Source organism: Panthera onca, chromosome A2, assembly GCF_046562875.1.
Source record: "Panthera onca isolate mPanOnc1 chromosome A2, mPanOnc1 haplotype 2, whole genome shotgun sequence".
In the NCBI taxonomy this organism is placed as follows: domain Eukaryota; kingdom Metazoa; phylum Chordata; class Mammalia; order Carnivora; family Felidae; genus Panthera; species Panthera onca.
The window spans coordinates 9,096,255-9,123,887 of NC_138340.1; the positions used below are offsets into that span (position 1 = coordinate 9,096,255).

The window sequence follows — 27,633 nt, forward strand, 5'->3', positions numbered from 1 at the left end:
TGCTTTCGAGCTGGCGACTTTATTCAGTGGGGGAAGAGGGGAAAATGAGCTAGAGTTGGGCTATTTCTCTAATAACCTGGAGAAGGGCTAGTCTCTGGGACTCCAGAAGGAAGGACAGGACTCTGGAAACTAGAAAGCAGAGAGGGAGAGGGGTGGCTCTCTGGGTGTCTTGGGCCGGGTCGGGGGAAGGGACGCATCTTCCATCCAAGGCCCAGCGCCCCCTAGGGGCCGCTGCCGCTTCCACTACCACTCCCGCTGCCCGCAGCATCCAGGATCCAGGTGCGGGAGCGGCGGGACCGCGGGAAACTGATTTCCCGGGCCCTCCGTTCGTGTCTGCGACCCGGCAGTACCGAGATGGAAATGTTGAGGCAGTGATCCGCGCCAGGAGCTGCTACCGGCAGCACGTAGCCCAGGACTGAGCGGCAAAGGTCTGCCCCATCGGCAAAGGTCTGGGAAAAGGGGTGGGGTTAGGGCCCGAGTGGGCGGGGTCCAGGCAATTCAGGGGCGTGGCCTTGGAAACCTAGAGTCCCCGAGTTTCTTTGCAAGTAGGGGCCAGGGCAGAGGCGCGGCCTAGGTGCGGGCAGTTACCCGCTTTGGGTCCTCCCGGGAGTGTGGGAGCAGGGCCATGGCAGGAGCGGAGTACAGGGGAGGGCGAGTTATCCTTCCTGGGCCCCAGGGCTGGGGTGGGGGAGGGTCAAATTAAGATTGGGGCTTTAGAGAAGGTAGTTCGGGCTTCTGAGTCTTCCAGGGGGAACTGTGGATGGGCCTAGAGCAGAGACGGTCCCTTGGGGAGGCCAAATCTAGACTCAATGGGCCCTAGGGAGCATACGGACGTATCCCACTATGGAGATTGTGCTGCGGAAGGGGGAAGAGTGGGAACAGGAGCCTTGGGAGTGCCAGTCCGGACTCCGGGCCCTAGGCGGGTTAAGACAGGACATAGTAAGGGGAGGTCCCAGTCTCTTACCCGCACTCTCTGTCTCAAGCTCACCTGCTCATAGGTAGCGCAGCCAGGCTCACAGCCCCTCTTTTCTGGGAATGGAAGCCAAGTTGGGCCGCAGGTAATATCACTTTCGCAGGTGGCAAACCTACGGATGGTGTGTGGAGAGAAGGTGGGCAGTCGAGTTCTGTTGGGATCCTGCCCTCCAAGGCTTCACTCAGTGTATGTCCCGCCCCCAGACCCAGGCCCCGCCTCTTAGGACCACGCCCCAACAGACGCTGTCCTCCAGATTTCACCCTACCCTATATTCTCCACACATACCCGGGGCTCTGTCACAATTGACCTCATCCCTGCAGACTTCATACCATCTATTTCAGGCCAGCCTCTTACGTTCCCCAATATTTTCAGCTCTCTTTTCTAGCAAGAGGTCCCGCCCCTTAAAAAACCCCAGGTCCGTGGAAGGCCACGCCTCCGTCCTGCCAATCTTAAAAGCCGGGTCCTCTACAGGCCCCGTCCCTTTTTACCTGGCCTCTAAACTCGTTTTTAGACCTTGGCCTTATTGGAGGCAGGCCACACCCCTTCAAACACAAGCTGCAGATCCCTCCTTTGGTCCCGCCCAAACCATAGGACACGCCCCTCGTGCCCCACCTCCCCTACCAGACATCGCAGAGCTCAGAACAGAGCGGCTGCGCCTGGCGTATCCCCAGTAACAGCAGGCGGAAGCGACTCTGGAGGGCAGCTTGGAGATGTCCCAGGAAGGATTCGCACCTGAACATCGGGAAAGACAGGCTCGTTTGGGTCAGGATGTGGCAGGGCCAACTGAAGCAAAACACACAACGAAACGCTGGCGGGTACTGTACTCACCCAGGGCTCGGCTCCCCACAGCGTTCTGGGACCGCCCCAGGGTCCGATGCCTCTGGCGTGTCCATCTCTGAGGGACAACAGGACCATGGAGAAGGGTACTCCTGTGAGGTGGGGTCTTAGATCCTCAGGTAGGATTGGGGAACTAAGGCCTGGGGGCCCCTTGAACAGGGGAGACCCCAGTTATGTCAGGGCCCCTCAAACATAAAAAATAAAGACACTTCTCTTGGGATCCAAATGAAATTTCTAGTAATAATAAAAATGATGGCTTATTATAATCAGCTTATCGTTCATTATGTCCCTGATAGTGGTACACGTTTTCATATGCTTACATACACACCTTCACAACACTATGACGTAGGTCTATTATTTCTCTCCCTTTTTCATGGTCTACATGAAGCCCAGAGAGATTAAGTGACTTGCTCAGAGTCACACAATTATGAGGTGGGAGAGCTGGGATTTGAACCCAGGCAGTCTGATTCCAGAATCAGTGCACTTTAACTACTATTCTTCGGCACTAGCCCCGACTGCCCACCTCCCCCAGCCCGTGCTTCATCCTAAGCCCCTCTCAGAAGGAAAGTCTGGTATTGCTGTGGTGATGTGGGATTTCCTGGGCGTTGGAAGTTAGGGAGGGTCTGGAGTGCTCACCCGCAAGGTGCAGCTGGACTGTGCCGAAATCGGTCGCCAGCCTATGGTGTCTCCGGGACAGAGCTGGGAGTGGGTGGCTCCCTCCACAGAACCCCAGCAGGATCCACACCAGGGTCAGTCTTAGGGCCCAGGGCAGGCCCCTGGGTCGAGTGTGGCCCCTGCAGGCCATGTCCACCTGAGATAAGAGTAAGCTGGGGTATGGGGTAAGGTTTGGTTGTCCCTTTCTGGAAGCTCAAGGTGGCACTCTCCTGATGCCTACTCAGGAGACAGTGCAAGGCAGAACAGAGAATGAGCAGTTGATGAGGCAATGACCAAGGACCTCCAAATCCCAGGGGGCCACCAAGTCATGCCTCTGACCCAGGAGCCCCTTCTCTCCCACCAGACTCATGTCCCCTCCATCCCTTTAGGCCCAATGCGTCCCATCCTCTGGTTTGACCACAGTTCCCCTCCCCCTCACACCCAGCAGGATCTCCCACCCTGTCAACCCTCAGGTGACTCCCGCTGTCTTCAGAACTAAAGGGACACCCCAGCTCTTTCAATCTCCCTCCTCTGTCCAGCGGTTCCTCCTGTTCTTTTGCCCAGTCTCCTCCCTCCCTCTTGATCCCTGCTGGCCCCTTTCATGGTCACCTTCTCTCGGCCCACAATCGGCTTAGGGGCTTCCACTATGGCTGGCCCTTTGGAGCCAAGCTTGGCTGTGGCAGGACTCGAGTTTTGCTGCTGGAATCCAAAAGCCCCAGGGTAGGGGAAGCTGAGGGTCTGTAGGGACAAGACAATTCCCTCCCCTCCCCTGCCCTCTTGGGCTACCCCTCACCTGTTAAGTGAACTGAGGTCTAGGGCGCTGCTGAGACACCTCAGGGTCAAGTGCAAGAAAGAGTGACAGCCAGAGGGGGTGTGGTCTGACGCAGAGGAGGAGTTTCCCATGGCCCCACCCCCTGCCCCAGCTGACCAAAGGCCGGTGGCCCTGGGACTGCTGTGTATATATCCTTGCACTGAGCATTATGTTGAGATTGTGGCTTAAACTCAATCTGTGTGTATATGTGTTGGATGAGAGTGTGTTTGTATGGCTGTGTGTGTGTAAAGCATGTGTGTTTGTTGGGTGAGGTTATGGTATGTGTGACTCTTGGTTGAGTGGTTTTGTGTGTGTGTGTGTGTGTGTGTGTGTGTGTGTGTGTGTGTGTGCAAAATCTGGCTAAGGAGGCCTGTATGTATCTCAAGCCAAGTGTGTCCAATTGAGTCAGATATAATAAATGTGAAGGACGGGGAAGCAGGATTAGGATGGCTGTCCTGTGACAATGTTGTGGATAAGTCAGTGGATAAAGGTTTTTGGCCATGAATGTTGACCATTAGTGAACACAAAAGGGTGTTTATATGTGTGGAGAGAGTATGTGTCTGCATCTGAAATGTATGTGTGTGTTTCTCTGCAGTTTCTGTGAATGCAAGTTTCTTACAAACATTCCCTCAATTCACCCATCCATTCAACAAATGTTTGTTGAGCAGCTGTTGTGTGCCAGGTTCTGGGGATGAAGTAGTGACCAAGAAATGAATATCTCAGCCTCACAGAGCTAACATTATAGTGGGAGAGTCGGTGAGAGGAGCAGTCCTGCAGTGGGTATGTGAGTATGTGTGTGTGTTCATGTGTTGTGTCGGAAGGATACTGTGTGTGCTGGAGGAGAGTTTGTGTGTAGCTGAGCTGAGATTGGTTTTGGTATGATGTGTGTGTGCTTGTGTTTGTTGAGTGTTTGTACATGTTGTCTGTATGTCTGTATTCGCTGCGTGTGTGTATATCTGTGTTTTCTAACACTACTGTGTTTGCATACGTGTGTCTTTGCAGAGTGTGAGTTGATGTGTATATGTGTTTGTGTGTGTCTGTATTTGCTGATTTTGTGTTTGCATTCTGTGTTAGTGTGTTGGTAAAGGATTCAGTGTGTCTGTGTTTGCTAAGTGGATATTTGCAATGTGTATGTATTTGTGTGTGAGTCTGTGTTTGCAGATAATATGTTTGTATGTGTGTGTATTTTTGACAAGTACATATTTGCAGAGTGTGTAACTATGTGTATGTGAGTCTGTTTCCTGAGCATGTGTTGGTATGTTCGTGTTCGTGTATATATGTGTAGCGGGTGTGTGTGCCTGTGCTTGTAGTGTGCACATGTGTTTTTGTGAGCAATGACCACTACCACAAATCTCCCTGTCTTATCAGGCTAATGCAGAGTTTTTGTCTGTCTCTTTCACTATGGGACGCTCAGATCTCAAAACACTACTGTGCACATAGTGCGTGCTCAGTACGTGTTGAGTAAATGAGCCATTTAGGAGGTGCTGTCTCCTGGCCCCTAATGGGCACCCACTAATGTCCTATAGGCTTCAGAAATCAAGATATAGTGGATCTCACCTTCCTCTTGTCCATTTTTGGGTAGGCCAGGGTGCTCGTGTGTCAGATATGTCCAGGCTTTGGGCTATGCCTTTCGCCAATCCTTTCTCTCCCCTGACCTCAGCCCCCAACGCTGCCCTCGGAATTCAGCACCGTGGACAGGAGCGCATGAGATCAGCACCACGGAGAGCTCCCACGAAGCCAGCTTTAGAAGGGGTGACAAAAGCGGAGTCTGGGCCTTTGACAGAGAAGTTTTGAGAAACAGACTCAGCGACATGGCAAACAAACATGCCGACAAACAGAAAAACGTTGAAATAACTCGGGCAAAGGCACAGAGATGAGGAAACAAGTGTCTGGGGAACACCTGGACCTAGACCTTGCCTTGCCTTCCCCCTCATTGGCCGGCAGGGGTCGCTTCCTTCAGTGACCGCGCCCTCCAGGGCCTTCCTGGCCAATTATGGGCCAGGACCCTTGGGAAGCCCCTTTCCCACCCTACCCCCCCCCCCCCCCCCAAAGCCTAGACTTGGAGTGGGGAGGTCACCGACGCTTTCCGCACCAACTCTGGGAAGCATAGTCGGCTTGGAACTATGCGGGTGTAGGAACACTGCGGGTGTGTGTGTGTGTGTGTGTGTGTGTGTGAAAATCGCTTCAGCTGCCCCCCTCCCCAACTACCAGCTAATCGCCCCTATAAATATAGCGCAGCCTGGCCTGGCTACTTAATCCTGACGGTGAGGGAGGGGGTCGTTAGAGGGGCTGCAGGACTCCCTAAAGAGGCTCTGGTTGGGAAGGGGGGCTTATAGGCATGCAAAATGTTTTTCTTTGGGAGCATCTCCCGCGAGGATGGGTGTCCTCAATGTAAATGTCACTCTGTAAGAATGTACCTTCTCGGGATGTGGAGGTCTCGTGGGTGGGGGCAATTTCCCACAAAGAATATGGCTTTTAGGAGGTCTTTCGTTGGGGGTGTCTTCACTAGGCTCCCCACGTTCACCCGTGGGGATTTTTCTCTGCGGAAATGTCTCTTCTTGGGGGCAGCAGGGGGCTTCTGAGAGGCAGCGTCACCTCTCAGAGACCATCTGTCTTAGGAATGATTTTCAGGGTGAGGGGAGAGTTCCTGATTGGAGAGGGCGTCCCCGTGGAGACTATCAATCCATGGGAATGTGTCTCCCTGAGGGGGTCGCTGCGAGGAGGGGGGAGGGTTCCGCATAAGGAATATATCTTAGTGAGAATGTCTGTCTCCCTTGGGTGTTTCTTGGGTTGAAAGTCTCTCCATGGGCATGTTTCTCTCCTGGAGTGTCTCTTCTCATAGGTGTCTCTTCGTAGCTTGGCTCCCTTGGGGGCATATGGAAGCTTCTCCCTAGCTTACCCCCTCCCGCCCCTACCCTCCCCCCCCGCCCCCCCTAGCGCGGGCAGCCTTGGCCGAGGCCGGGCTCGGGCGCCCAGACGCAGTGACGGCGCCGGGTCCGCCCCACTTTGCTCCGCCCCCGCCACCCCCCCCCCCCACCCGCCGCCGCCGCCGCCGCCGCCGCCGCCGCGGTCCCCGCGGCTTCTCACTCCCTCCCTCTTCCCTCCTCCCGCCGCCGCCGCTACCGCCACCTCCCTCCTCCCTCCCCGGGGCCGAAGCCGCCGCCGCCATGGACGATTCGGGCCTGATTCGCCGCCGGAGGCTGCAGGTACGCGGCAGCCCCGGTCCCGGGTGGCGGTGAAGGGGTCGGAGCCCCGAGGCGGGGCCCGGCAGGGGGCGGGAGAACTTGCGCCCGGGCCGGCCAGGGAGCCCCCTCCCACGGCCTCGGGACGCTACCAGAGGGGAACTCGGTAGCCGCGCGTCCCGCCGCGCTGGCGACCCCGCCCCTCAGGCGCCGCCCGGGGCTCCAGGGAGCTGACGGAGGGGGTGCAGCCTAGCGCTCCCCCTCGAGGATAGCCTGAGGGGCACCTGGCCCGCCAGAGGGGGAGGGGGCTGGGACCGAAGTCATCGCCCTGGCTCAACGCCAATCTGGGGGTGAGGGGGCGCAAAGCAAAGTTAGTGCCCCAGGGCTCGCTCCCCTCGGGGCAACCGGCGCCGCAGAGGCAGTAAACATGTTTATACTGCAGCCTCGCCCCTCAGCACCCCAGGAACCCCTTTCTGAGGCATGGGGAACCCCTGCGACCTCCATGCATCTGCCCAGCCACCAGGATTCTTCCTACTGCCCTAATTGGACAGACACCCTAGACAGCCTTCCTCCTCACTCTTCATTCCTCCTCCCTTCACTACCCCCCCCCCCCCCCCGCGAGATCCTCAAGTCCAGCCCAGCTTGTGGGTGGGCGGGAGCGATTTTTAGCTCCTTGCAGCCTTAGAAGATACTGGTCTCCAGGCTGCGCAGGCGCGGAAGTGAGTCCACTGCACAGAGTGGGACACTGAGGATGGTGGAGTGTGGGGAAATCCAGGCGTCAGGAACTCCCACCTTCAAGATGGGTGGGGATTCTGAAGCTGAGAAGAGTTCTTTTCTACTATCTTCTTACTGCGTTTCTAAGGGTTAATACGAGGGTTCGATGTTGTCCCTAAACTGACCCCAGCGAGGAAACTGATCAAAGCTTCATCTCAAGGCCTGCCTGGGGTCTGGTCCTTCTGATCCTCCTTGGAGCCCAGACCCACGCTACATAATCTGGAGGAGTTTAGATAAAGCCTAGGTGGCTCCAGACTCAGGCTACTTCCTAGCCTGGAGCTTGGACAAAAAAGGGGAGGATTCAAACCCTCATCCAGGGTCTACTTCTGGACTCCTCTAACCTACCATCCCTGAGGTTGGAGACCAAGATAAGCCGATCCGTCACTGCAGCAGGAAAAGTCGGAGTTAGATGATAGGAGGGACTTCCCAGGTGTCTGGAGGATGCTGGAGACAGAACTGGGTTGGAAAGCTAATTTGCTTTCGAACAGAGCCCAAATGGCTCCATCTAAGAGCCTTGGGCTCTTGAGAACTTCCCTGGATTCCCACCCGTTTTAGTGCTGGGGTGGGAAAAGGGGTTGTGGGAAAAGGGAGGAAGGGGCGGCAAAGCCAGAGCAGGTGCTGAAGCAGCCAGACTGGGTCCGCGCCGTCGGGTCCCCAGGAAAAGGGCGGTAAGGGGCGGAGCCTACAAGACGGTGTGTTCCCGCCCTCCGGGCCAGCGCCGACTCCCATTGGCTCATCGCCACGCGGGCCTTCCAACGCTCAAGACCCCGCCCCCAGCCTGGGATCCTCCCACTCACCCACCGTTCCTTCCTGAGGCAACCCCTAGTCTGTGCTATCCCGCCGGAGTCCTGTCCCTACCTCTTCCTTTCCGGCGGGATTAACCACTTCGCTGCCTTGGATACACCCCCACCCACTGATGCAACCCCCTAGGAGCTGTCCCACAACTGCGGAGCTCCCGAGGGCCTCCAATTGTGTGCAGCTGGGATCGTATATACGAACAGCATCCTGAGTTCGAAAGCCCATCCCCAGCGCCGTCCATCAACCACTGGGAGAAGCAGAATCTGCTTGGCAGAGCGTCTCTGCAGCTAGTGATGGAGGTGGCGTCTGTTTACTCTGACGCAAGGATCCAAATCCCCTACCTCTCCAGTTTGCCCTTTACTTCTATTCTAGAATATTTAGGAGCGCTAGCAAATGGGGCTAGGTTCGAGGACTACTTGGGAGGTGTTTCAAGGTCCCCAGGGGCTCACCCTCGAAGGCCGAGTGTACCCGGATCTGGAATCCTGGCCTCCGTGGCCGAAAAATCCAGGTCTAGATTTCGCTTGGGCCATTGCGGTCGTCCCACCCAGCCGGCTGGTCCCAGCTGCTCCTCATTCAAACTGATCCTGCAAAAACAGAGGGAAAACCTGGAATGGATTTCTGGTCACCCGTGGCTCAGGGGAGCATGGCTGGAGATCTGGACAGTGTTCTCTTTGACCCCAACCATATGTCTGTCCTCTGTCCATGGGAGTGGGAGGTACCTTTGGCCCATCCTCTGTCAAGCAGCATGTCCATTCATAATAACTCCTGCTCCTATGACCTAATATTTATTGAGTGCTTACTATGTGCTAGGCCTCATGCTAAGGTGCCAGGCACCTGAATCATCTCACAGAGTCATCTGTTGGCAGGTCTGCTGGACCTTCTTTGGAAGGTCATTTGCCAAGGTTATAAGGTCATTGGAGTGTTGGAAGGTCATTTACCAAGGTTATAAGAGGCAAATCTGAGCTTTGAACCCAGGGCTTTCTGCTTTCAGAATTCCTAGAAAGGATCTAGAACATAACTCATTTTCTCCTGGTTAGAGTCCATACCAAAAGGCTTTTGAAACTCTCACCAGAATCTTCCATCTGCAGCCCTACCCAGCCTCCTTTATTCACTTTGGCCTGTGGACACTGAACTGGCTGGAAGGTGGCACTCCTTCTGCCCGATGGTTTCCTGGGAAGAGGGCACAGACTTCCATAACTTTTAATCCCTATAGTGGCTTCCCGAGTGCTTGACAAACAGAACACAACCTTCTTCTGGTCTGGACACATAAAGTTAATAGTTAGCAATTGTTATCATTACCATTATCAGAAAAGACCACTTGGCCATTGTCTGGTTCCCATTGCAAATTTCAGTTTTGAGCGACCCTAACTATCCCACCCCCAACACTGAATCTGTCTGGGAGTGGGGTAGAACCCTTGGGGTGTGGAGTCATTCATTCATTCAACTTTCATGCTTGAACATACCAAGTTCATTCCTGTCTCTGGGCCTTGGCAGTTCCTTCTACCTGGAATGCTCTCTCCATAGATTCTTCCATGGCTGGCTCTTATTTTTTCAATAACTATCTTAAAAGTCACTTCCCCAGAGCAGCCCTCTCTGACTATTGTGTCCTCCTCCTGGCCATTTTGCATCATATCACCTTAATTTTATTAATGACACTTATTACTGTTTAAAATTATCGTGTTTACTTCTGTGTTAATTTGTTTATTGTCTGCTTCCCTTCTTTATATGCTAGTCCCAAAAGGGCAGGAGGTTTTTCCTCATTTGCTGCTGTGTCCCCAGTGCCTAGCACAGGGCCTGGCATACAGCAGGTGCTCAAGAAATATTTTCCACATAGGCTCCCGTTTGATTTGCACACACACACATGGAGGTGCCAACTCAGGAGTCCTATATTGGGCTCTGCTGGTGTCTGGGGTCGGGAGAGAAATCACTCTGGTACCCTCTCCCCCGAAGAGCCCCGCCCTCCGTGCATAACGTAGGTGTGGGTGAGGATGCTGATGAGTAGCTTGTCCCACCCAACTTTTGCCGCTCCCGGGGGTGACCGGGCTTGCAGACAGCAGCTGCTGGTCCACTCTGACCTCTATCCTTTTGCCCCCTTGCCTTCTAGAAGGATTTGCCTCTGCCCCGGAAAAGCAGCAGGTGAGCCTTGGGGAGAGATGCGCAGGGCCGGCCGCCCCTTTTCGAGTCCGGGTGGGGGCGCCAGGCGCGCGCGCGCGGGCGGGGCCTGGAGCGCTGGTGAGCAGCAGCGCCCCCTCCTGGCGGGCGGCAGCGGCACGGCCCTCCCTTCCCCCGCCCTCCCCTGCCCGCTGCGGCTCCAGCCTCCGCCCCGCGCGCTCGCTCCCCGCGCCGCCGCCGCCACTGCCGCACCTGCCACCATGTCGCCGCCGCCGGGTCATGTCTGACTCCCTCTGGACAGCGCTTTCCAATTTCTCGATGCCCTCCTTCCCTGGCGGCAGTATGTTCCGTCGCACCAAGAGGTAGAACCCCATCCCTCAGACCCTGACCCGGCCCTCCCCACTAAAGCCGCCCCTCCGGCCGCTGCCGCAGGGCGGGGCCCGGGATGCTGCACCCCGTCCAGCTGCGCCAGAGGTGCCCGTGAGGCGCCTTCTGCAGGGGATGGGGCTGAATTGGGGGACAGTGTGGGCCGAGACTGGGGGCACTGTGCGCCGGCGAGGACCGCTGCAGGGGGGAGGAGGCTGCGCCGGTTGTTGGGGGGGGGGTGTTGCGGCGCCTTTGTCTGCTGGCGCTGCGGGCTCCGGCAACCCAGTGGGGGTAGGGGAAGAAGGGGAGGGTGGGGGACTTGGCACCCTCGGAACAATAGCCGCAGCCTGGCCTCCCCCCGCCCCCATGCCGCGTGTTCTTGGCCTCGCTAATGTGCTCAGTCACTGTGGCAGGGGGTGAGGGGAATGGAGGGGCTGGGGGCTCCCTCTTCACAATCTGGGATCCCGAGGGGCAGAAGGAAAGGGGGGGGGCTTTATCATAGCACAAACTACCCCCCCACCAAGAACACAGCCTCAGCCGGAAAATAGTGACACAGAGCGTCACGTAGGACATGATGTCACACACATGCACACATTACAGCCCTAGTGGCCCAGATACACCCTGGAGCCATCACGCATACAGTGGCCGTGGGTCAGAGTCATGCCCACCCAGACTCAGGGGGGCACCCCCAGCGTCACACACAGATGAACAGCCCAACAGGTACAGTGTTGTGTACATCTAGGACGATGTCACATGCATGACGATACACACACACGATTATGGCATCCAGGACGCACACAGACACATGTATGGCAATGACATCTATGTACCCAAGAATGTCACAGCACATGATATCACCTAAGCTTATCACATGCGGTGTCACACAGATGCCAGAATAAATGACACAGGGAATCCCGCCAAGACGGAGAGATACACAGTATCATACCGCATCATAGAGAAGACTCACCTAGGGAATGTCACACATGGTGGCAGGCTCACAGGGTATGAAACTCACACACAGTAGATGCCTCCCGTGGACACACACGGGGAATGTCACACACATACACAAGGGCAGGGTATCACACAGACTTAGAATGCCTCACAAAGACATAGACACATGTAGCAAAAATCATGCACGCACGCGCTCTAACGCACAATGGCACATCTAGTCATGGGCAAGTGGCATGGCACACTGTTTCACACAGACACAAAAGGTACAGGTCCTATCACATAAGGTAAACCCAACCCAGTGCTGAACTCACACACTGGGCGCCAACGTGGATACACACGGAGGATGTCACGCACAGCCCCAAAGACAATATACGCTCCTATCATTCCATGACTGACGCCGTGCCTCCCATGGTCACGGCCTCACATGATCCACACAGGTAATTTTGCACACACGTGCCACACGCACATCCCTTCCCATACGCAGCCCTGCCTAGGCCTCCATCACCTCCTCCTCTGAGCAATCCTCTGGGGCCACCTCCAAGCACACACAGATGGGAGACAGGCGGGGATCTGAGATGGGAAGGTGGCTGGCTGGTTGGGTTCACAAACTCACTGGGCTGCGGCCCGGCCCGGTCCCCTTGCCTCGCCTTCCCCGCAGCTGCCGCACCAGTAACCGGAAAAGCCTCATCCTGACCAGCACTTCGCCCACGCTGCCGCGACCCCACTCCCCACTGCCTGGACACCTGGGTGAGACAGGTGGTGGGTGCGGACCAGACTAGAGGAGGCGTGGCTACGGGGCAGGGGCGTGTCCGTGCCGCAGGATTGGGCGGAGACTGAACAGAGGAGGACCCAGATTGGGCAAAGGGCGGGGCCATCTTGTGTGGCAGTGGTCAATCGGCTGAAGGGGCCTTTGGGGGCGGAGGCCCAGGCGGAGCAAGACGGTGAAGAGGCTGGGGTTGAGGGGAGGTACCATACCTGAAGGGCGGGGCCATCTCAGATGTAGACAGAATCGGCCTGAAGGGGGGCTGGGCTGACTCCATAACCAAAACAGTCTAGAGAGGCGGGGCTACAGCTAAGGGAGCGTGGCCCACTCATACGGGGGTGGGACGAGACTAAACAGGGGAAGGGCTGCTGTTGGCAACCCGCTTTGGGGATTGAGCGGCCTGGTGGGATTGCCTCCCATACCAAGCTTTAAGATCCCCCTCTTTCCGCTACAGGTAGCAGTCCCCTGGACAGCCCCCGCAACTTCTCCCCCAACACCCCCGCCCACTTCTCGTTTGCCTCCTCCCGAAGGTGAGTCCCTCTCCCCAGGGCCCTAGAACCCTGGCCGGACCCTCCCCAACCACCGTCTGGGCCCCCATCTGTTCCCCTCCTAATTGCACCTGAGACGGGGCCTGAGGGACCCGCAGAGTGCCCCAGCGTCCCAGCGGGAATAAGCGCCAGGCCTTAGGGGCGGGGCCTATGAGAAGGCGGGGCCAACCGCCTGTTCGGAATCAAAGGGGGAGTGGGACTTCCTTTGCCGCGGAGCGAAAGCGCGTGCGCTCTGAGCCCAGGGTCTCAGTCTCCCCAGCCTCTAGCTCCAGGCCGGGCGTTTCCATAGCAACAGGACAGGGAACGGAGATGAAGTGCGCAAGCGCAGACTGCAAGATGCCCATTGAGGGACTTTGGTCTCCAACGTGAGAAAGGGCACCTAGAGCTATTTCTCCAGGGCCCGAGAGGAGCAATCATAGGTTTCCCTACGGGGATCTTTGAGGGTTTCTAGAATGTCGCGAATGAATTTTCTTGGGGCCTTTGGCGAAATTGGGGGAGGCAGAGAGATTCCTCCGATGCGTTTTGGAGAAACTTCTGGGAGTCACCAGGATGTTTGGGCGGGATTCTTTTTCTTTGAACTTGATTCATTCTAAAAACGTTGTCTGAACACGTGGTGCGAGCTGGGAGCTGAGCATAAGGGGTGAATGACAGTCTTTGTCCTCGGGGTGGAGTTGGGGTGGCGGGCCAGAGAGCGCAGATCACTGCAAAGACTGGTGTCACGCAGGACTGTGGGGACAGAGGATGCCTCCTTGGGGTGGCTGCGGAGAGATCCCCTTGGCTGCGGAATTCGGCTGAAGGCATTAGGGAGCCAGAAAAGGGCTCTAAGATTGGAACCTGATCTGGTCGCTTGCATGGTGGGTGGGCTAGGAGGGCCCCGCCCCCCGGAGGGAGGCTAATGCCTGGGAGTGTGTGTCCCTGTGATATGCAATCTTTGTGCTGATGTGGATGTGTGATTGTAGGCTTGTGAGACTGTGGTCGTGTGAGGCGGCCCTGCCCACACATATGCCCACGGGGGCGTGCATCGGCGTGCAAGTGTGAGCGTGTGTGAAGGTATCCCTGTGCATTTGTAAATGTGTGTGAATGCGTGAGAGAGCATGCCCTTCCAAGTACGTTTCCATGTGAGTGTGCAATCTGGTGGGAGTGTGAATGAATGTGTGGCTGCGTGGGAGTTTGAATGTGTGACTGAGTGCGTGAGCGTTCTCGAATGTGTCTGTGTGAACGTGGCAGAGTAGAACGTGTGTGAGGGAGTGTGCGTCTTTGTTTCAGAGTGTGAGTACTCCATCTCTACATGTACGTGTTCGTGTGTGTGTGTGTGTGTACGTGTGTGTTTGCATGCGTGATGGTGTGTTCGTGTAGGGAAGCGTGCGATTTGGGCCCGTGTACGGGTCAGGGGTTGTGTGTGTGTGTCCGCGTTGAGGAGTCACGCGTGAAGGTGTATGATTGTCAGTGTGTGATCTCAACCACACGAGTCACACTAACACTAGTGGGTGTGGCTGTGGGAGTGACCGTATCTGTGTGTGAGTGAGCAGGTGTGGGAGGATGTGGCAGCGTGTGTATTTGAAAAAGAGGGGCCCTTCTTCTCCGAGAAGGCTCAAGTGGCCTCAGTCTGAGCACTTTATCATGGGGCAGCTTTGGGGATTCCTGATCTTTGCTCCTGGTCCCTGGTGCCCGGCTGGAAGACTTCCTCCTTACCTCTGTGGCTCTGAGGGCCTTTCGGAATCGTAGAGCACAGATACACCCCCAGCCCCTACCCTAGTGGTGGCCAGTAGCTTCCCTCACACCCTGAGGACGGGGAGGGGGGGAACCAGTGGGGCCTAGCAGCCTCTGAGCGTCTTGGCTGGGTTCCAGGGCGGACGGACGCCGTTGGTCTCTGGCTTCACTTCCTTCGTCCGGCTATGGCACCAACACACCCAGTTCCACCGTCTCGGTGAGTCGGCAGGTGGGCGAGTGGGCGGGAGCCCCCACCCAGGCCAGCAGTTGCGCTGGCCTTAATGAGGGTTTTGGGTTTCTCTAGTTTTCCAAGGTATCACCCGTCCATCTATTGGCAAGTTACAGGTCCCCCTGAAAGCCCTGTTCTCCACCCTCAACATATCTTCTTGGGGGTCCTGCCTATCGCCGACTTATTTTACAGATAATGGTATTAAGGCTCACGGGTCGAACCACTGCCAAGGGTCTCCGCTGGCCGGGGCCAGCACACTCTTCCCCCAGAGTGCATTTGCTCAACCACCGCAATACCCAAAGTCTCCCTCCACCTGCCCCCTTTTCTGCCTGTGTCTCTGGTCCACTCATCCCTCCATTGGTATGATGTTCAGCAGACATTTATCACGCGACTGGCTGTCATATGGTGGGTGGGCTCTATAAGGTGGGCCAGGATCCAAGGATTCATGCAGCCCTCATGAGGGGAGACAGACCGGTAAGAAGATATTTACAATACAGGGTGTTGGAGCTGTTTTGGGAGTGGCACCAGGTAAGGTGATAACAGGAGGGAGCACCTGACTCAGCTGGGGGGGGGGGGAGGGTCAAGGAAGGCTTCCTGGAAGAGGTGGAATTGAAGCCAAGACAAAGGATCCGTAGGAGTTTGGCAGGTGGAGGAAGGAAAGGAGGGGTGTTTCACGAAGAGGGCCAGGGAACAGCATGCGCAGACTCCCAAAGGCGACAGAGAACTTGTTGCATTTGAAAGTTGAAAATAACCTCAAGTGACTGGAGCTTTGGGGTGGAAGTGGAGGAACGAGGGTGAGGTAGGCAGTGACCCTGGTCATGCTGGGGCTTCTTAGCCAGGGCAGGGCAGTGGATCTTATTCTAAATGTGATGGGAAGCCATACAAAGGCTTTTTTTTTTTTTTTTTTTTGCTTTATATTAAATTTTACTAAAATTTCAGCCTGAGCTATTTGACATTGTGGTTCTGTAGATCATACGTTATGTGCATTGAAAAAAATTATTTTAATAGATACTGGTGGGATGGGGAGTGAGTGACGTAAACGTTTCAAAAGACCCTTCTGCCTGCAGAATCAAGTGGAGATCTTTGTTTCTCCACTGATATCTGCGGGTCTGTGTTGGCCCGACTGCGTGCTAGACCCTGACTCGGGACCAAGGAGAGCCAAGTCTCTGCCCTCAAGGAGCAGGCAGCAATAAAAATTAATAATAAAGATATAGTAAGTCAGGAGATAAATACAGCAAGAAGAAACAAGATAAGGCAGGGATAGGGGGTGAGGGATGTGTGTTCAGAGGGGTGAATGTCACCCACAGGGGTGACATTTAAGCAAAGATGTAAAGGAGGAGTGATCTGTAGTGATATGCTCCTGACAGAGGGAGCATAGGCCCCTCAATGCAAAGGCCCTGAGGCAGGAGTGTGCCTGGCTGGTTCAAGGACCATCCGGGAGGCCTGTGCAGCTGGACCCAGTAACTGATGGGGAGAGTGGGCGGAGGTGATGGCAGGGAGACAGGACCAGATCTTGCAGGACGTTGTGGGTCTTGAGGAGGACTTCAGGGTCCATACTGACTAAGGTGGGAGCCACGGCGGGTTCTGAACAGAGGAGGGATATGACTTGATTCAGGCTTTAACAGGCTCCCACTGGCCACATCTGTGTGTGTCACAGTTCGCATCCGTGTCTGTCCCTGTCCCCCCTGTCTATCTCCAGGAGTCCCAACCTGGACCCTGGGATCCAAGGATCATAAACCAGGTCCTGATCCCGACCCTGCCCAGGGGCCCATCAGCCCCCAGGAGTCCCAGCCCAGGGTCGCGAGCTGTGGGGGGACTGCGGTGGCTCTGACCCCGGCCCCGCTCCTCCCCCCAGTCTTCCTGCTCCTCCCAGGAGCGCCTGCACCAGCTGCCCTACCAGCCCACCGTGGATGAGCTCCACTTCCTTTCCAAACACTTCGGCAGCACCGAGAGCATCACAGACGAAGATGGTGGCCGCCGCTCTCCTGCAGTGCGGCCCCGCTCGCGGAGCCTCAGGTGGGTAGATAACCTCCCTCCACCCCAAGTTGGTGGTCGTGTCCCGTGAGACCTCTGCCCGCGCGATTAAACGGGTGACAGCACGACGGGTGAAGTTTTACGGGGGAGCGGGGGTGGGATCTAACACCTGGCTGCTTCCGGAGGCTGGGGGCTGCACAGGATGCGCTTTTCTCCCCGCAGCCCCGGGCGCTCCCCCTCTTCCTACGACAACGAGATCGTGATGATGAACCATGTCTACAAGGAGAGGTTCCCGAAGGTGAGGCGGGGCGGGGGGCGGCCGCGGGGAGGCCCGGGCGGCGGGAGCCCTCGCTCGCCTTAGCTCCGCGCGCCCCCTGGTGGCCGGCGCGCGCAGCGCAGCGCAGGCTCCCGGCGGCCACAGCCTCCGGGCGCAGCCCCGCGCCGGCACCCCGGCCCTCTGTCCCCCTCGCAGGCCACCGCGCAGATGGAGGAGAAGCTGCGCGACTTCGCCCGTGCCTACGAACCTGACAGCGTGCTGCCGCTGGCCGACGGCGTGCTCAGCTTCATCCACCACCAGATCATCGAGCTGGCCCGGGACTGCCTGACCAAGTCCCGCGACGGCCTCATCACCACCGTGTACTTCTACGAGTTGCAGGAGAACCTGGAGAAGCTGCTGCAGGATGTGAGTGTGTGTGTTTCGGGGGGCGCTGGCTCGGTCAGGCCCGACGCCTTCTTTCACCCCACTTCCGTTCAGAGGGCGCCTACCACGTGCCGGGCGCCGCCGTGGGACTTCAGGGGTGGGAGAGAAAGACGTGGTCTCCAGTGGAAGGACGTGGTGCTCGTCCGGAGTGATGGGGGAGGCAGGGACTTAACCTCCCTCACCTCCTTCGGGTCTTTACTCAAATATCAGCATCTCAGGTGGCGTCTAGACCCCCTTATTTAAAATGTCAAGCCCACGACCCACCGTCTCTTGTCTCTTTAGTTTTCTCCTTAGCACTTAGCCCCTTCCGTCCTCCTGTGTATTTTTCTTTATCTTCTTTCTTGTCTCACTTGCTCAAATGTCAGTCCCACGGGTGGATGATGAGGTTGTCTGTTCATTGCTGCGGCCCTGATGCCTGGCACGATGTCCTGCACACAATAGGTGATTAATAAATTTTGGTTCCATGGATGAATGAATGAAAGTAAACAAGATGATACCCCCACTTCACTCAATGACAGTGGGTAGCATTTATTAAGCAACTACTGTGTGCTGGGGCAGTGGGAACCCAACAGTGAACAAACTAGAGAAATATCCCTGCCCTCTTGGGGCTGATATTCTAATGTGGAAGGTGGATAGGAAACATGGAAACAGATCAAGGTATTTGGTGATTTCACCTGATGCTTAGGGCTATGAAGCAAATGGAACAGGGCAATCAGATGGAGTGTCAAGGACTCCCTTGTTAGGTCCAGAAGGCCTCCCCAGAGGAGGTGACATTGAAGTTGGGACAAGAATAACGAGGAAGTGACGGTTATGAGAAGTGCTGGGGGGAATGTGTGCCGAGCAGGGTGAACAGCACATGCAAAGGCCCTGAGGTGAGAAAGCAATCTGGGAAATTCTGGGAGCACAGAAGCCAAGTGACTGTACTGTCTTCAGGGAATGATGTTGGATAAGGGCACAAAGACCAGAATACAGGGCTTTGGGCTCTAGGCGCCCACTCCGACCTAAAGGGCAGTATGTTGACTTATGGGATTCATCATCAGATCTGGTTTGAGTCTGGATTCTGCCACTAGATTCGTAGGAATTGAGAGCACAGACCAAACGGCCCAGATTCACATCCAGCTCATCACTTACTGTGGAGACTTTGCCAAGTCACTTATCTTCTCTGTGCCTCAGTCCTTCTGCTATAAAAAGGGAATTTGCTCATTCATTAATTCCACAAATATTTATTAAGCATCTGTTCCAGGCCTCCCACTGGCCTAGAAGCTGGAGAATTCCCTGGAAATAAAACAAACAAAAGTCCCTGCCCTCAGGAAGCTGACATTCTAATAAGGAGAGTCAGAAGATGAAAAGCATCAGGGCTGGGACTGGGATGAGACAAGTATTTAATCTCCCCCCCCCCCTCAGGATATTAAAGTAATTATTGGAAAAATTGAAAAGTGGGTATATTAAAACTTAACATTATTTCGAGTATTTTATTTATAATCAAACCAGAATTTGTTAGAATTTTACTTTTCTGGTTTTAATCATCAACAATATTTTTTTAAATTTTTTTTAACGTTTTATTTATTTTTGAGACAGAGAGAGACAGAGCATGAATGGGGGAGGGTCAGAGAGAGAGGGAGACACAGAATCCGAAACAGGCTCCAGGTTCTGAGCTGTCAGCACAGAGCCCGACGCGGGGCTCGAGCCCACGGACCATGAGGTCATGACCTGAGCCGAAGTCGGACGCTTAACCGACTGAGCCACCCAGGCGCCCCAACAATATTTTTATTAAAGCTGTTAATCACTGAGAAAACATGTACAGATTCCCACACACTTCCTCCCTTTTGCTTCAAGCTCCAGTGTGGCTCAGGACAACCCTAACAGATCCTATCCTCCCTTAAATTTTGTTATTTTGCTTATCATGGATTTTTTTTTTTTTTTGCATGCTTTTTTCACATCCTGCATTAAAATCTTAGTTACCTTGAAGACTGAGATTTTTGGCTTCAGGGTGAGGTGCCTCATTGCCTCACCCTAGTCTTGGCCTTGATAGACACAATAGAGAAATTAACATGTGGCCTGGTAGAAGGGGATTCATGGGATAGAAAACAGGAAAAGCAGAGTACGGTCATTAATGAGGATTGAGGGCACAGCCAGGAGGTGGGGTGCGACTTTAGACACGGATCAGGTAGCCACACAGGGACCGGAGGGGAAAGCATGCCCGGGGTGGAGGGATTCTAACTTGGCCTGGAGCATAGGCTGTTTTGAAGATGAATGAGAGAAGGTTTTAGGACAACATTGGCTACCATCATTATCATTTTTTTACCGTGTGGCCTGAGCCTCAGTTTTCTCACCTGTAAAATGGGACAACAGCAACAGTGTGTACCCAGTGGGGTGGGGAGAGGGGCCTGGCCGAAGCCGGGGCACCCGTGAAAGCTACCCCCACTGTGCCCGCCGCCCCAGGCCTATGAACGCTCAGAGAGCATGGAGGTTGCCTTCGTCACCCAGCTGGTCAAGAAGCTCCTCATCATCATCTCGCGCCCCGCGAGGCTGCTGGAGTGCCTGGTGAGGGGACTGGACGTGGTGGTGGAGGGGAGCGGGTAGGGGTTGGGGGAGGGTTGGAGCCCACCCTGAGCCTGCTGCTGCCCTGCCCCAGGAATTCAACCCCGAGGAGTTCTACCATTTGCTGGAGGCGGCGGAGGGCCACGCCAAGGAAGGCCACCTTGTCAAGACTGACATCCCCCGCTACATCATCCGCCAGCTGGGCCTCACCCGTGACCCCTTTCCAGGTGCTGGCTGGTGGGTGCAGGGGGCTGGGGTGAACCCACCAGGACCCCAGCCTCCGCTCACACTCAGCCCCTTCCTAGACGTGGTACACCTGGAGGAACAGGACAGCGGTGGTTCCAATACACCGGAGCAGGATGACCTCTCTGAGGTAAGGCCAAGAGGGCCAGCGGTCAGCACTCTGGTTTCGGCAGGACAGGCCAGGGCTCACCTCCTGGCCCTGTGTCCTCAGGCTGGGTGGATCTCTTGGTCCCTGGTCCGAGCCTCAGTTTCCCCATCTGTGAACTGGGTTAACCATCGCCATTCCTCCGTGGGCCTTTTCTCTTTTCATGGTAAAATATACATAATCCAACCATGTACCCATGGTACTTAAAACGTACCATTTTAAGCATTCATTTTATTTTATTCATTTTTGTAAATTTTTTTTTTTTAATTTTTTTTTCAACGTTTATTTTTGAGACAGAGAGAGACAGAGCATGAATGGGGGAGGGTCAGAGAGAGGGAGACACAGAATCCGAAACAGGCTCCAGGCTCCGAGCTGTAAGCACAGGGCCCGATGCGGGGCTTGAACTCACGGACCGTGAGATCATGACCTGAGCCGAAGTCGGCCGCTTAACCGACTGAGCCACCCAGGCGCCCCTTTTGTAAATTTTTTTTAATGTTTATTTATTTTTGAGACAGAGACAGAGCATGAATGGGGGAGGGGCAGAGAGAGAGGGAGACACAGAATCGGAAGCAGGCTCCAGGCTCTGAGCCGTCAGCCCAGAGCCCGACGCGGGGCTTGAACTCAGGGATCGCGAGATCATGACCCGAGCTGAAGTCGGATGCTTAACCGACTGAGCCACCCAGGCGCCCCTTAAGCATTCATTTTAAAATGAACAATTCAGTGGGTTTTAGTATATTCACAATAAGGTATAACCCTAACCCTCACTTCTAGCAGTTACTTCCCACTCTCCCTGCCCACCCCTCCCCCCGACCCTCCTGGCAACCTCTGAATTGGGACACTACAGATTTGCCCATTCTGGATATTTCATGTAAATTTCATAGTTGGCCTCAATGTGTATTTCATATATATTTCTGGATATTCCATATAGGTTTACTTTCACTCTGTGGCCTTTTGTGCCCGGGGTAATGTTTTCAAGGTTTATCCATGTGGTGACATGAATCAGCGCTTGGTTCCTTTTTATGGCTGAATCGTATTCCATTGGATGGGTCTTCTGCATTTGTTTATCCTTTGTCTCTTGATGGTCGTTGGGGTTGTTCCCTCTTTTGGCTGCTGCCTGAAAGTGAAAGTGCTGCCACGGACATGTGTGTATAACCGTTTGGGTCCTTTTGGGTGCACAGCCAGGAGCAGAATTGCTGGTCATGTGGATCGTGAGGAACCCCGCGTGGGGTTTTGGGTCGGTTGGACGTCTCTGCATTAGCCACTTAACATAGTGAAAACTGCCGTGGTCCCACCTCTAAGCCAGCCACGCTTTGACAGATGTTCCTTCTGTGAGACTGCCAGCTCTGGTGGCCGCACATGTGCTTTCTCTGAACTCTGCAGTGCTTTGTTTGTTTGTTTGTTTGTTTTTGTTTTTTCAAATTGCAGCAAAATCTAGAGATGAGAAGATCTTGACTCACAATCTGGGTTTGGGCCTTCTTTTGAAAAATTGGAAGTTCTGATAACACCGTGGTGGAGCCAGCTGGCTCTAAGTGGGGGCGCTTGCCCCTAGGATATGGGGCACTTGGCCCCCCAGTCATGCATGGTGCCCCCCACCGCCCGCCCCCCCCCCCCCGCCTGGCCCCTTAAGGCATTTGAATTCGTAACCTTTGTTTCAAGTTGTGTCTATGAATTCACACACATCACACACGCACATCTTTCCTTTATCTATATATTGAACAGAATCTCACTATGCGTGCCATTTGTTTAATTTTTTGAATAGGTAATGGAATGACATCACTCAAAACTCTAAAACTCTAAAAAGGTATTTATCTTTAATTGTTGTTTGTAGGATTCTACCTATTTCATTCAATCAAACTTGTCAATTGAGTGATTCAAATCTTCCACGTCCCTATTCTTTCTTCTTCTTCTTCTTTTTTTTTTTTTTTTGCCTGGTTAATCTAATCATTTCTGAGAAATATGTGTGAAATCCTTGTTTTGAGCAATTTCTTCCTGTAATTCTGTCAAGTTTTGGGTCAGATGTTTTTAGACTACGTTCTTAGGAGCATACAAATCTAACATTTTCATATCACACATTTTTGTGAAATACTTATGGGATAAATCTCTTTGTCCCAAAGAAAAATAAGCATAATTTTCACAAAACGTGTACAGAGAAATATCTTACACCCACTCTTGTCCCCCCATTGACCTATATCCCCCCCAAATATTAGTATATGTGCTACTGAGCACCCCCTAAATACGATTAGATAGCTCCATTTTGCCAAAAAACTTACAGCACATTTTGCTCCTTGCTTTTTTCCCCCACTTAATAAAATACTGGATCAGTGTACTGAGCGATTCCTTGCTGTTTAACAGTGGCACAGTATTCCTTTACGCAGATGCCTCTCATGTGTTTAACCAGTTTCCTAAAGATGAACATATGGGTCGCTTCCAATCTTGCAATGAGCGAGGTGATGCATATGTAATTTTTCACATGCATATCTGTAGCAATAACTCGAAAATGAAATTACTGGATCAAAGGGAACGCGCACTTCTTTTTATATGCCAGAGTACCTTGCATGGAGGTTGTACCATTTTACACACCCGATAGGAAGGTATAAAAGTACCTGTTCCAACACAGCTTCACCCAGAGTGTGTCAGCTTTTTGGATCCTTTTGGCCAGTCTGCCAGGTGAAAAACTGTATCTTGGGGTAGTTTTGATTTGCTCTTCAGCCACTCTATGTGAGGTTCAGCATCTTTTCATATGGTTACAAGCTCTGATTGTAGTTCACATATCTTGTCTGTATTTTCTCTTCCATTGGTGGGCTTTTTGTTATTGATTTCTGGTAGCTTTTTGTATAGGAAGGTGATCATTTCGTAGGCTTCTTTCCTAGTGGAAAAAAGTTAGGAATATAGCTTCAGAGTCAGTATCAGGTTCCAGGCCTGACTTTGTTACTCCTTCACTGTGGCACTTGACGAAGGATCCATCCACCCCCTCCCTGTGCCGCAGATTCCTCATGTGTAAAATGGGATAAGAGTTCTAGTCTTGTGATGATGGTGGTGGTGGTCTCCCTTTTTCCCCTGCAGGGCCGCAGCGCCACCACCAAGGCTAAGAAACCACCCGGAGAGAATGACTTCGAGACCATCAAGCTCATAAGCAATGGTGCCTACGGGTGAGCCACCCGGGGCTCTGGCGGGGGGAGGGTGGCGGAGGCCGGGTGTCTCGGAGGTGATGGCCGGTCCTCGCTCTCTCCCCCTGCAGCGCTGTCTACCTGGTGCGGCACCGAGAGACGAGGCAGCGCTTCGCGATGAAGAAGATAAACAAACAGAACCTGATCTTGCGCAACCAGATCCAGCAGGCCTTTGTGGAGCGGGATATACTCACCTTCGCCGAGAACCCCTTTGTGGTCGGCATGTTCTGCTCCTTTGAGACCCGGCGCCACCTCTGCATGGTCATGGAATACGTGGAAGGTGTGGCTGCCCGTGGGACTGCAGGGAAGATGGGGGGATGCACGCTGGTCATGGTTGCTCGGTGGCCTGTCTGAGCCTCAGTTACCTAATTGACTCTCCACTTGTATGTTTATCCACCTATTTATCTATCCAGCCATTGATTATCCATCTCATCTGTTTATTTGTATCTAGCCGCATATTGGTTTGTCTATCTATCTGCTTTGGTTTCATTCAGTATAAGTACATCCATCCAATTGCCCATCCACCACCCACCCATCCGTCATCCATCTGTCTATCCATCCATCCATCCGTCCATCCATCCATCCATCCATCCATCCGTCCATCCATCCATCCATCCATCCATCTGTCCATCCATCCGTCCATCCATCCATCCATCCGTCCGTCCATCCGTCCATCCATCCGTCCATCCATCCGTCCATCCATCCGTCCATCCATCCGTCCATCCGTCCATCCATCCATCCGTCCATCCGTCCGTCCATCCGTCCGTCCATCCGTCCGTCCATCCGTCCGTCCGTCCGTCCGTCCGTCCGTCCGTCCATCCATCCATCCATCTGTCCATCCCATTCATACACCCATTTGATTATCCCTCCGTTTGCCCATCCATACATCTGTTATCCATTACATCTATTTTAAAAAATTATCAGAGCTCATGTTTTAGAGAATATTAGGTTTACAGAAAAACTGACTGGAAAGTACATCGAGTTCCCAGATAACCCCCTTTCCTCCCAGTTTCCTCTACGATTTACCCGTTGTCTTCCTGTGGCGCATTTGTTACAATTGAACCAACGTGGATACGTGATTATTAACTGAAGTCCCCAGTTTATACTGGGGTTCCCTCTTTGCCTTGCACATCTATTTTCATGCATCCGTCTTTTTATACATCGAGCCATTCATTCACCCATCCACTTATTCACCCACCATTATCCGACACTCATTTATCCACCAATATTTATGCACCTATTTCATCGTCCATACACCCATTTGCTGTCCATATTTTTATCGATCCATCCACAACTGCATTCTAGCAGCCCCCTTATCCTACCTGGCTCTCTCCTTCTGTTCTTCCACAATTTATCCATCCATGTATCCACCCATCTGTTTACTCTCTGTCCAGCCAGCCACCAGTGTATTTTTTCACCTGCTTATCCACCTATCCATGCCTATATTCACCCAAATATTAATTCATCCATTGCCCGAAACACACATCCTGTGGTTATTGGGACACGCAGGGTCTCTATGCTGCCCCCAAGCCTCAGTCAACCATCCGTTCACCCAACAGATGTCCCCTCTTCGTTTTCCTCATGCCACAGGCCGCACTAGGCGCTGGTGGCAGTTGGGACCCAGACAGGCACACCTCTCCCCCCATGGAGGTTACATTCTGGTCTGTGCAGACAGGCAATAAACAAGCAAAACAAGACAGAGGAGGCCAGGTGATTTCATATAGCGAGGATGCCATCAGGGACCATGAGGCTCAAAGAGGCAGGGGCCTGGAAGAGGAAACCCGAGCACAAAGGCTCTTAAGTGAGAAGGTGTCTGGATTTGGAGGAGCGGTGAGGAGGCCAGGGAAGCTGGAGCCAAGTGAGCAAAGCCACGGGGAGACGGGCGGGGCGGGGCGGGGCGGGGCGGGGGAGATCGGCAGGTGACGGGGCTGGGCATGCAGGGCCTTGCAGAGCCCCGAATGGCATTGGATTTCATTCCAGGTGCAGCAGACATTGGCCGTGAGGTCTTAAACAGAGTGGATGTGATCTGATTTATGTTTTAAAATATCCATTCAGCTGCTGCAGTGAGGGCAGAGGCAAGGAGACCAAGATGGAGGTGACCGCACAAGTTTAAGGTCCTGCGCCCCCTGAGTGTGGCCCGGCCCCGAAGTCTCATTTGGAAGTCATTCCACTTGGTTCTCAGCATCAGTGTGTGTCAGGATTCCCTGAGGTTGTGGCCAAATGCAGATTCCTGGGCCCCACCCTCAGGGAGTCTGATTTGTCAGTTTCTGACACCCAGCTAAACCTGGCTCAAGCTGGAAGGAAGGAAGGAAGGAAGGAAGGAAGGAAGGAAGGAAGGAAGTTGTTGACTTGTGATTAAAAAAAAAATCATGCCACCTTCAGGAATGGCTGTATCTGGGTGCTCAAACTATGTCATCAGGAATCTCTTCGTCTCTTGACCCTGTTCTTCCATGTGTAGCTTCCCTCTAGACAGGCTCTGATGTAGCAGAGTTGCTATCCAGCCGATCCCAGTTTACATTCTATGAGATCAGCAATCTTTGTGAAAATAGAAGGGAAAGTCAGTCGGGGACTGACTCACTGAAGCAACTTGGGTTACATGCTGGTCTGGCTGCTGCGCCTGGAAGAAACCCCAGCCTTTGTAACAGGAAGGAGGAACGGATCTTAGGAGACCAAAACACGAATGCTGTTTACAGTCAATCGGGTGGGGGCCAGGAATCTACATTTTAAGGCCCCAGACCATCAAGATTCAGACTCCAGGAGATCAAGAGCCATATGCTTCCAGATTCAGTCAATAAGCAGGCAGGCTTGGGGTGCCTGGCTGGCTCAGTTGGAAGAGTATGTGACCTTTGATCTTGGAGTCATGAGTTCGAGCCCCATCCATGTTGGGTGTGGAAATTACTTAAAATCTTAGGGGAAAAAACAAGTCAGGCTTTTGTACTGGCCAGATCTATCCTCCAGCATCGACTCCTTGCGCGACCCAACCTCTCTCTGAGTTTCAGTCCCCTCCCCTGTGAAATCAGCTGATCATATTAACTTTGGAGGATGGCTAAGAGGAGGAGAGAAGCCTGGTAGAGGGCACTCCCCATGTGATCCGGGGAGAGGGAGGCCCCTCTCTGAGCCTCAGTCTTCCTTAGCTGTGAAATGGGAGCCATGTGAGGTGAGGACTCGATGTTACGGTGCGTGTTGAGGGCTCAGCTCTAGGCTGAGGGTGCCTCGCTCTTCACACGGGCCAACTCCTTCCCCCACAGGGGGGGACTGCGCCACCCTGCTGAAGAACATCGGGGCGCTGCCTGTGGAGATGGCGCGCATGTACTTTGCCGAGACGGTGCTGGCTCTGGAGTATTTGCACAACTACGGCATCGTTCACCGTGACCTCAAGCCTGACAAGTGAGCCTTGGCCCTTCCCATCACTGCCTCCCTGCTGATCGGGAAGCCGCGGCATGGGAGGGCCAGGAGTGGACCTGGGCCTCACTTCTGAGACCCTCCCCTCCCCCCACCCATTGCAGCCTACTCATCACCTCTATGGGGCACATCAAGCTCACGGATTTTGGCCTCTCCAAGATGGGGCTTATGAGCCTCACCACCAACCTGTATGAAGGCCACATTGAGAAGGACGCCCGGGAGTTCCTGGACAAACAGGTGTGTGTGCGGGCATGGGGGTCACCGTGGGTGGAGTGACCCGACAGAACCGCGGGGCCCAGGGCCTGGTGGGGGGCTCGGCTCTCCCTCGAGGCCCCTCCTGCGGCCAGGGCGCAGGCTGACGGCCTGCCCCCAGGTGTGTGGGACCCCAGAGTACATCGCACCCGAGGTCATCCTGCGCCAGGGCTACGGCAAGCCGGTGGACTGGTGGGCCATGGGCATCATTCTCTATGAGTTCCTGGTGGGCTGCGTACCCTTCTTTGGAGACACGCCCGAAGAACTCTTCGGACAGGTCATCAGCGGTGCGTGCCTCCGTGGTGGGCAGGAGGGGGCGTGGGGTCATGGGCCACCCCAAGGCCTCGTAGACTCCAAAAAGTGACCCCCAGGCCTGCCTTTTCTGCAGATGACATCCTGTGGCCAGAGGGGGACGAGGCCCTGCCCTCGGATGCCCAGCTCCTGATATCCAGTCTCCTGCAGACCAACCCCTTGGTCCGGCTTGGGGCAGGTGAGGGGTCT

At 54.2% G+C, this 27,633-nt stretch overlaps 2 protein-coding genes across 10 annotated transcripts in view; one reads left to right on the plus strand and one right to left on the minus strand.

The window, feature by feature from the left end:
* RTBDN (retbindin) lies at positions 1–12,514 on the minus strand. Of its 6 annotated transcripts, none has more exons than XM_060630383.3 (9): positions 12,434–12,514; positions 8,479–8,613; positions 7,577–7,675; positions 4,833–5,049; positions 2,447–2,621; positions 1,802–1,868; positions 1,595–1,705; positions 989–1,085; positions 1–449 (listed from the first exon to the last, which is right to left on the minus strand). In XM_060630383.3, exons 4-9 carry the CDS (start codon positions 4,845–4,847, stop codon positions 222–224), a joined length of 693 nt encoding a protein of 230 aa, XP_060486366.2. In that variant the 5' UTR covers positions 4,848–5,049; positions 7,577–7,675; positions 8,479–8,613; positions 12,434–12,514; the 3' UTR covers positions 1–221. The 6 variants fall into 6 exon arrangements, with proteins under 6 accessions (XP_060486366.2, XP_060486370.2, XP_060486367.2 ...); XM_060630387.2 differs by having other exon boundaries at positions 2,447–2,637; positions 12,434–12,510; XM_060630384.2 differs by lacking the exon at positions 7,577–7,675 and having other exon boundaries at positions 12,434–12,510.
* MAST1 (microtubule associated serine/threonine kinase 1) overlaps positions 6,331–27,633 on the plus strand; it is a 27,525-nt gene continuing 6,222 nt past the window's right edge. For 2 of the 4 annotated variants that reach the window (XM_060630359.3, XM_060630360.3), the window contains exons 1-16: positions 10,195–10,503; positions 12,117–12,205; positions 12,676–12,751; positions 14,618–14,696; positions 16,564–16,724; positions 16,905–16,980; positions 17,155–17,364; positions 19,825–19,926; positions 20,018–20,150; positions 20,229–20,296; positions 23,375–23,460; positions 23,550–23,758; positions 26,727–26,865; positions 26,985–27,117; positions 27,254–27,419; positions 27,521–27,622. In XM_060630359.3, the coding sequence (XP_060486342.3) occupies positions 10,421–10,503; positions 12,117–12,205; positions 12,676–12,751; positions 14,618–14,696; positions 16,564–16,724; positions 16,905–16,980; positions 17,155–17,364; positions 19,825–19,926; positions 20,018–20,150; positions 20,229–20,296; positions 23,375–23,460; positions 23,550–23,758; positions 26,727–26,865; positions 26,985–27,117; positions 27,254–27,419; positions 27,521–27,622 (1,912 nt within the window). In that variant the 5' untranslated portion in view covers positions 10,195–10,420. Of the gene's footprint in view, positions 6,482–10,133; positions 10,166–10,194; positions 10,504–12,116; positions 12,206–12,675; positions 12,752–14,617; positions 14,697–16,563; positions 16,725–16,904; positions 16,981–17,154; positions 17,365–19,824; positions 19,927–20,017; positions 20,151–20,228; positions 20,297–23,374; positions 23,461–23,549; positions 23,759–26,726; positions 26,866–26,984; positions 27,118–27,253; positions 27,420–27,520; positions 27,623–27,633 lie in introns of those variants that run through there. The other 2 variants (XM_060630362.3, XM_060630363.3) reach the window with 2 other exon arrangements.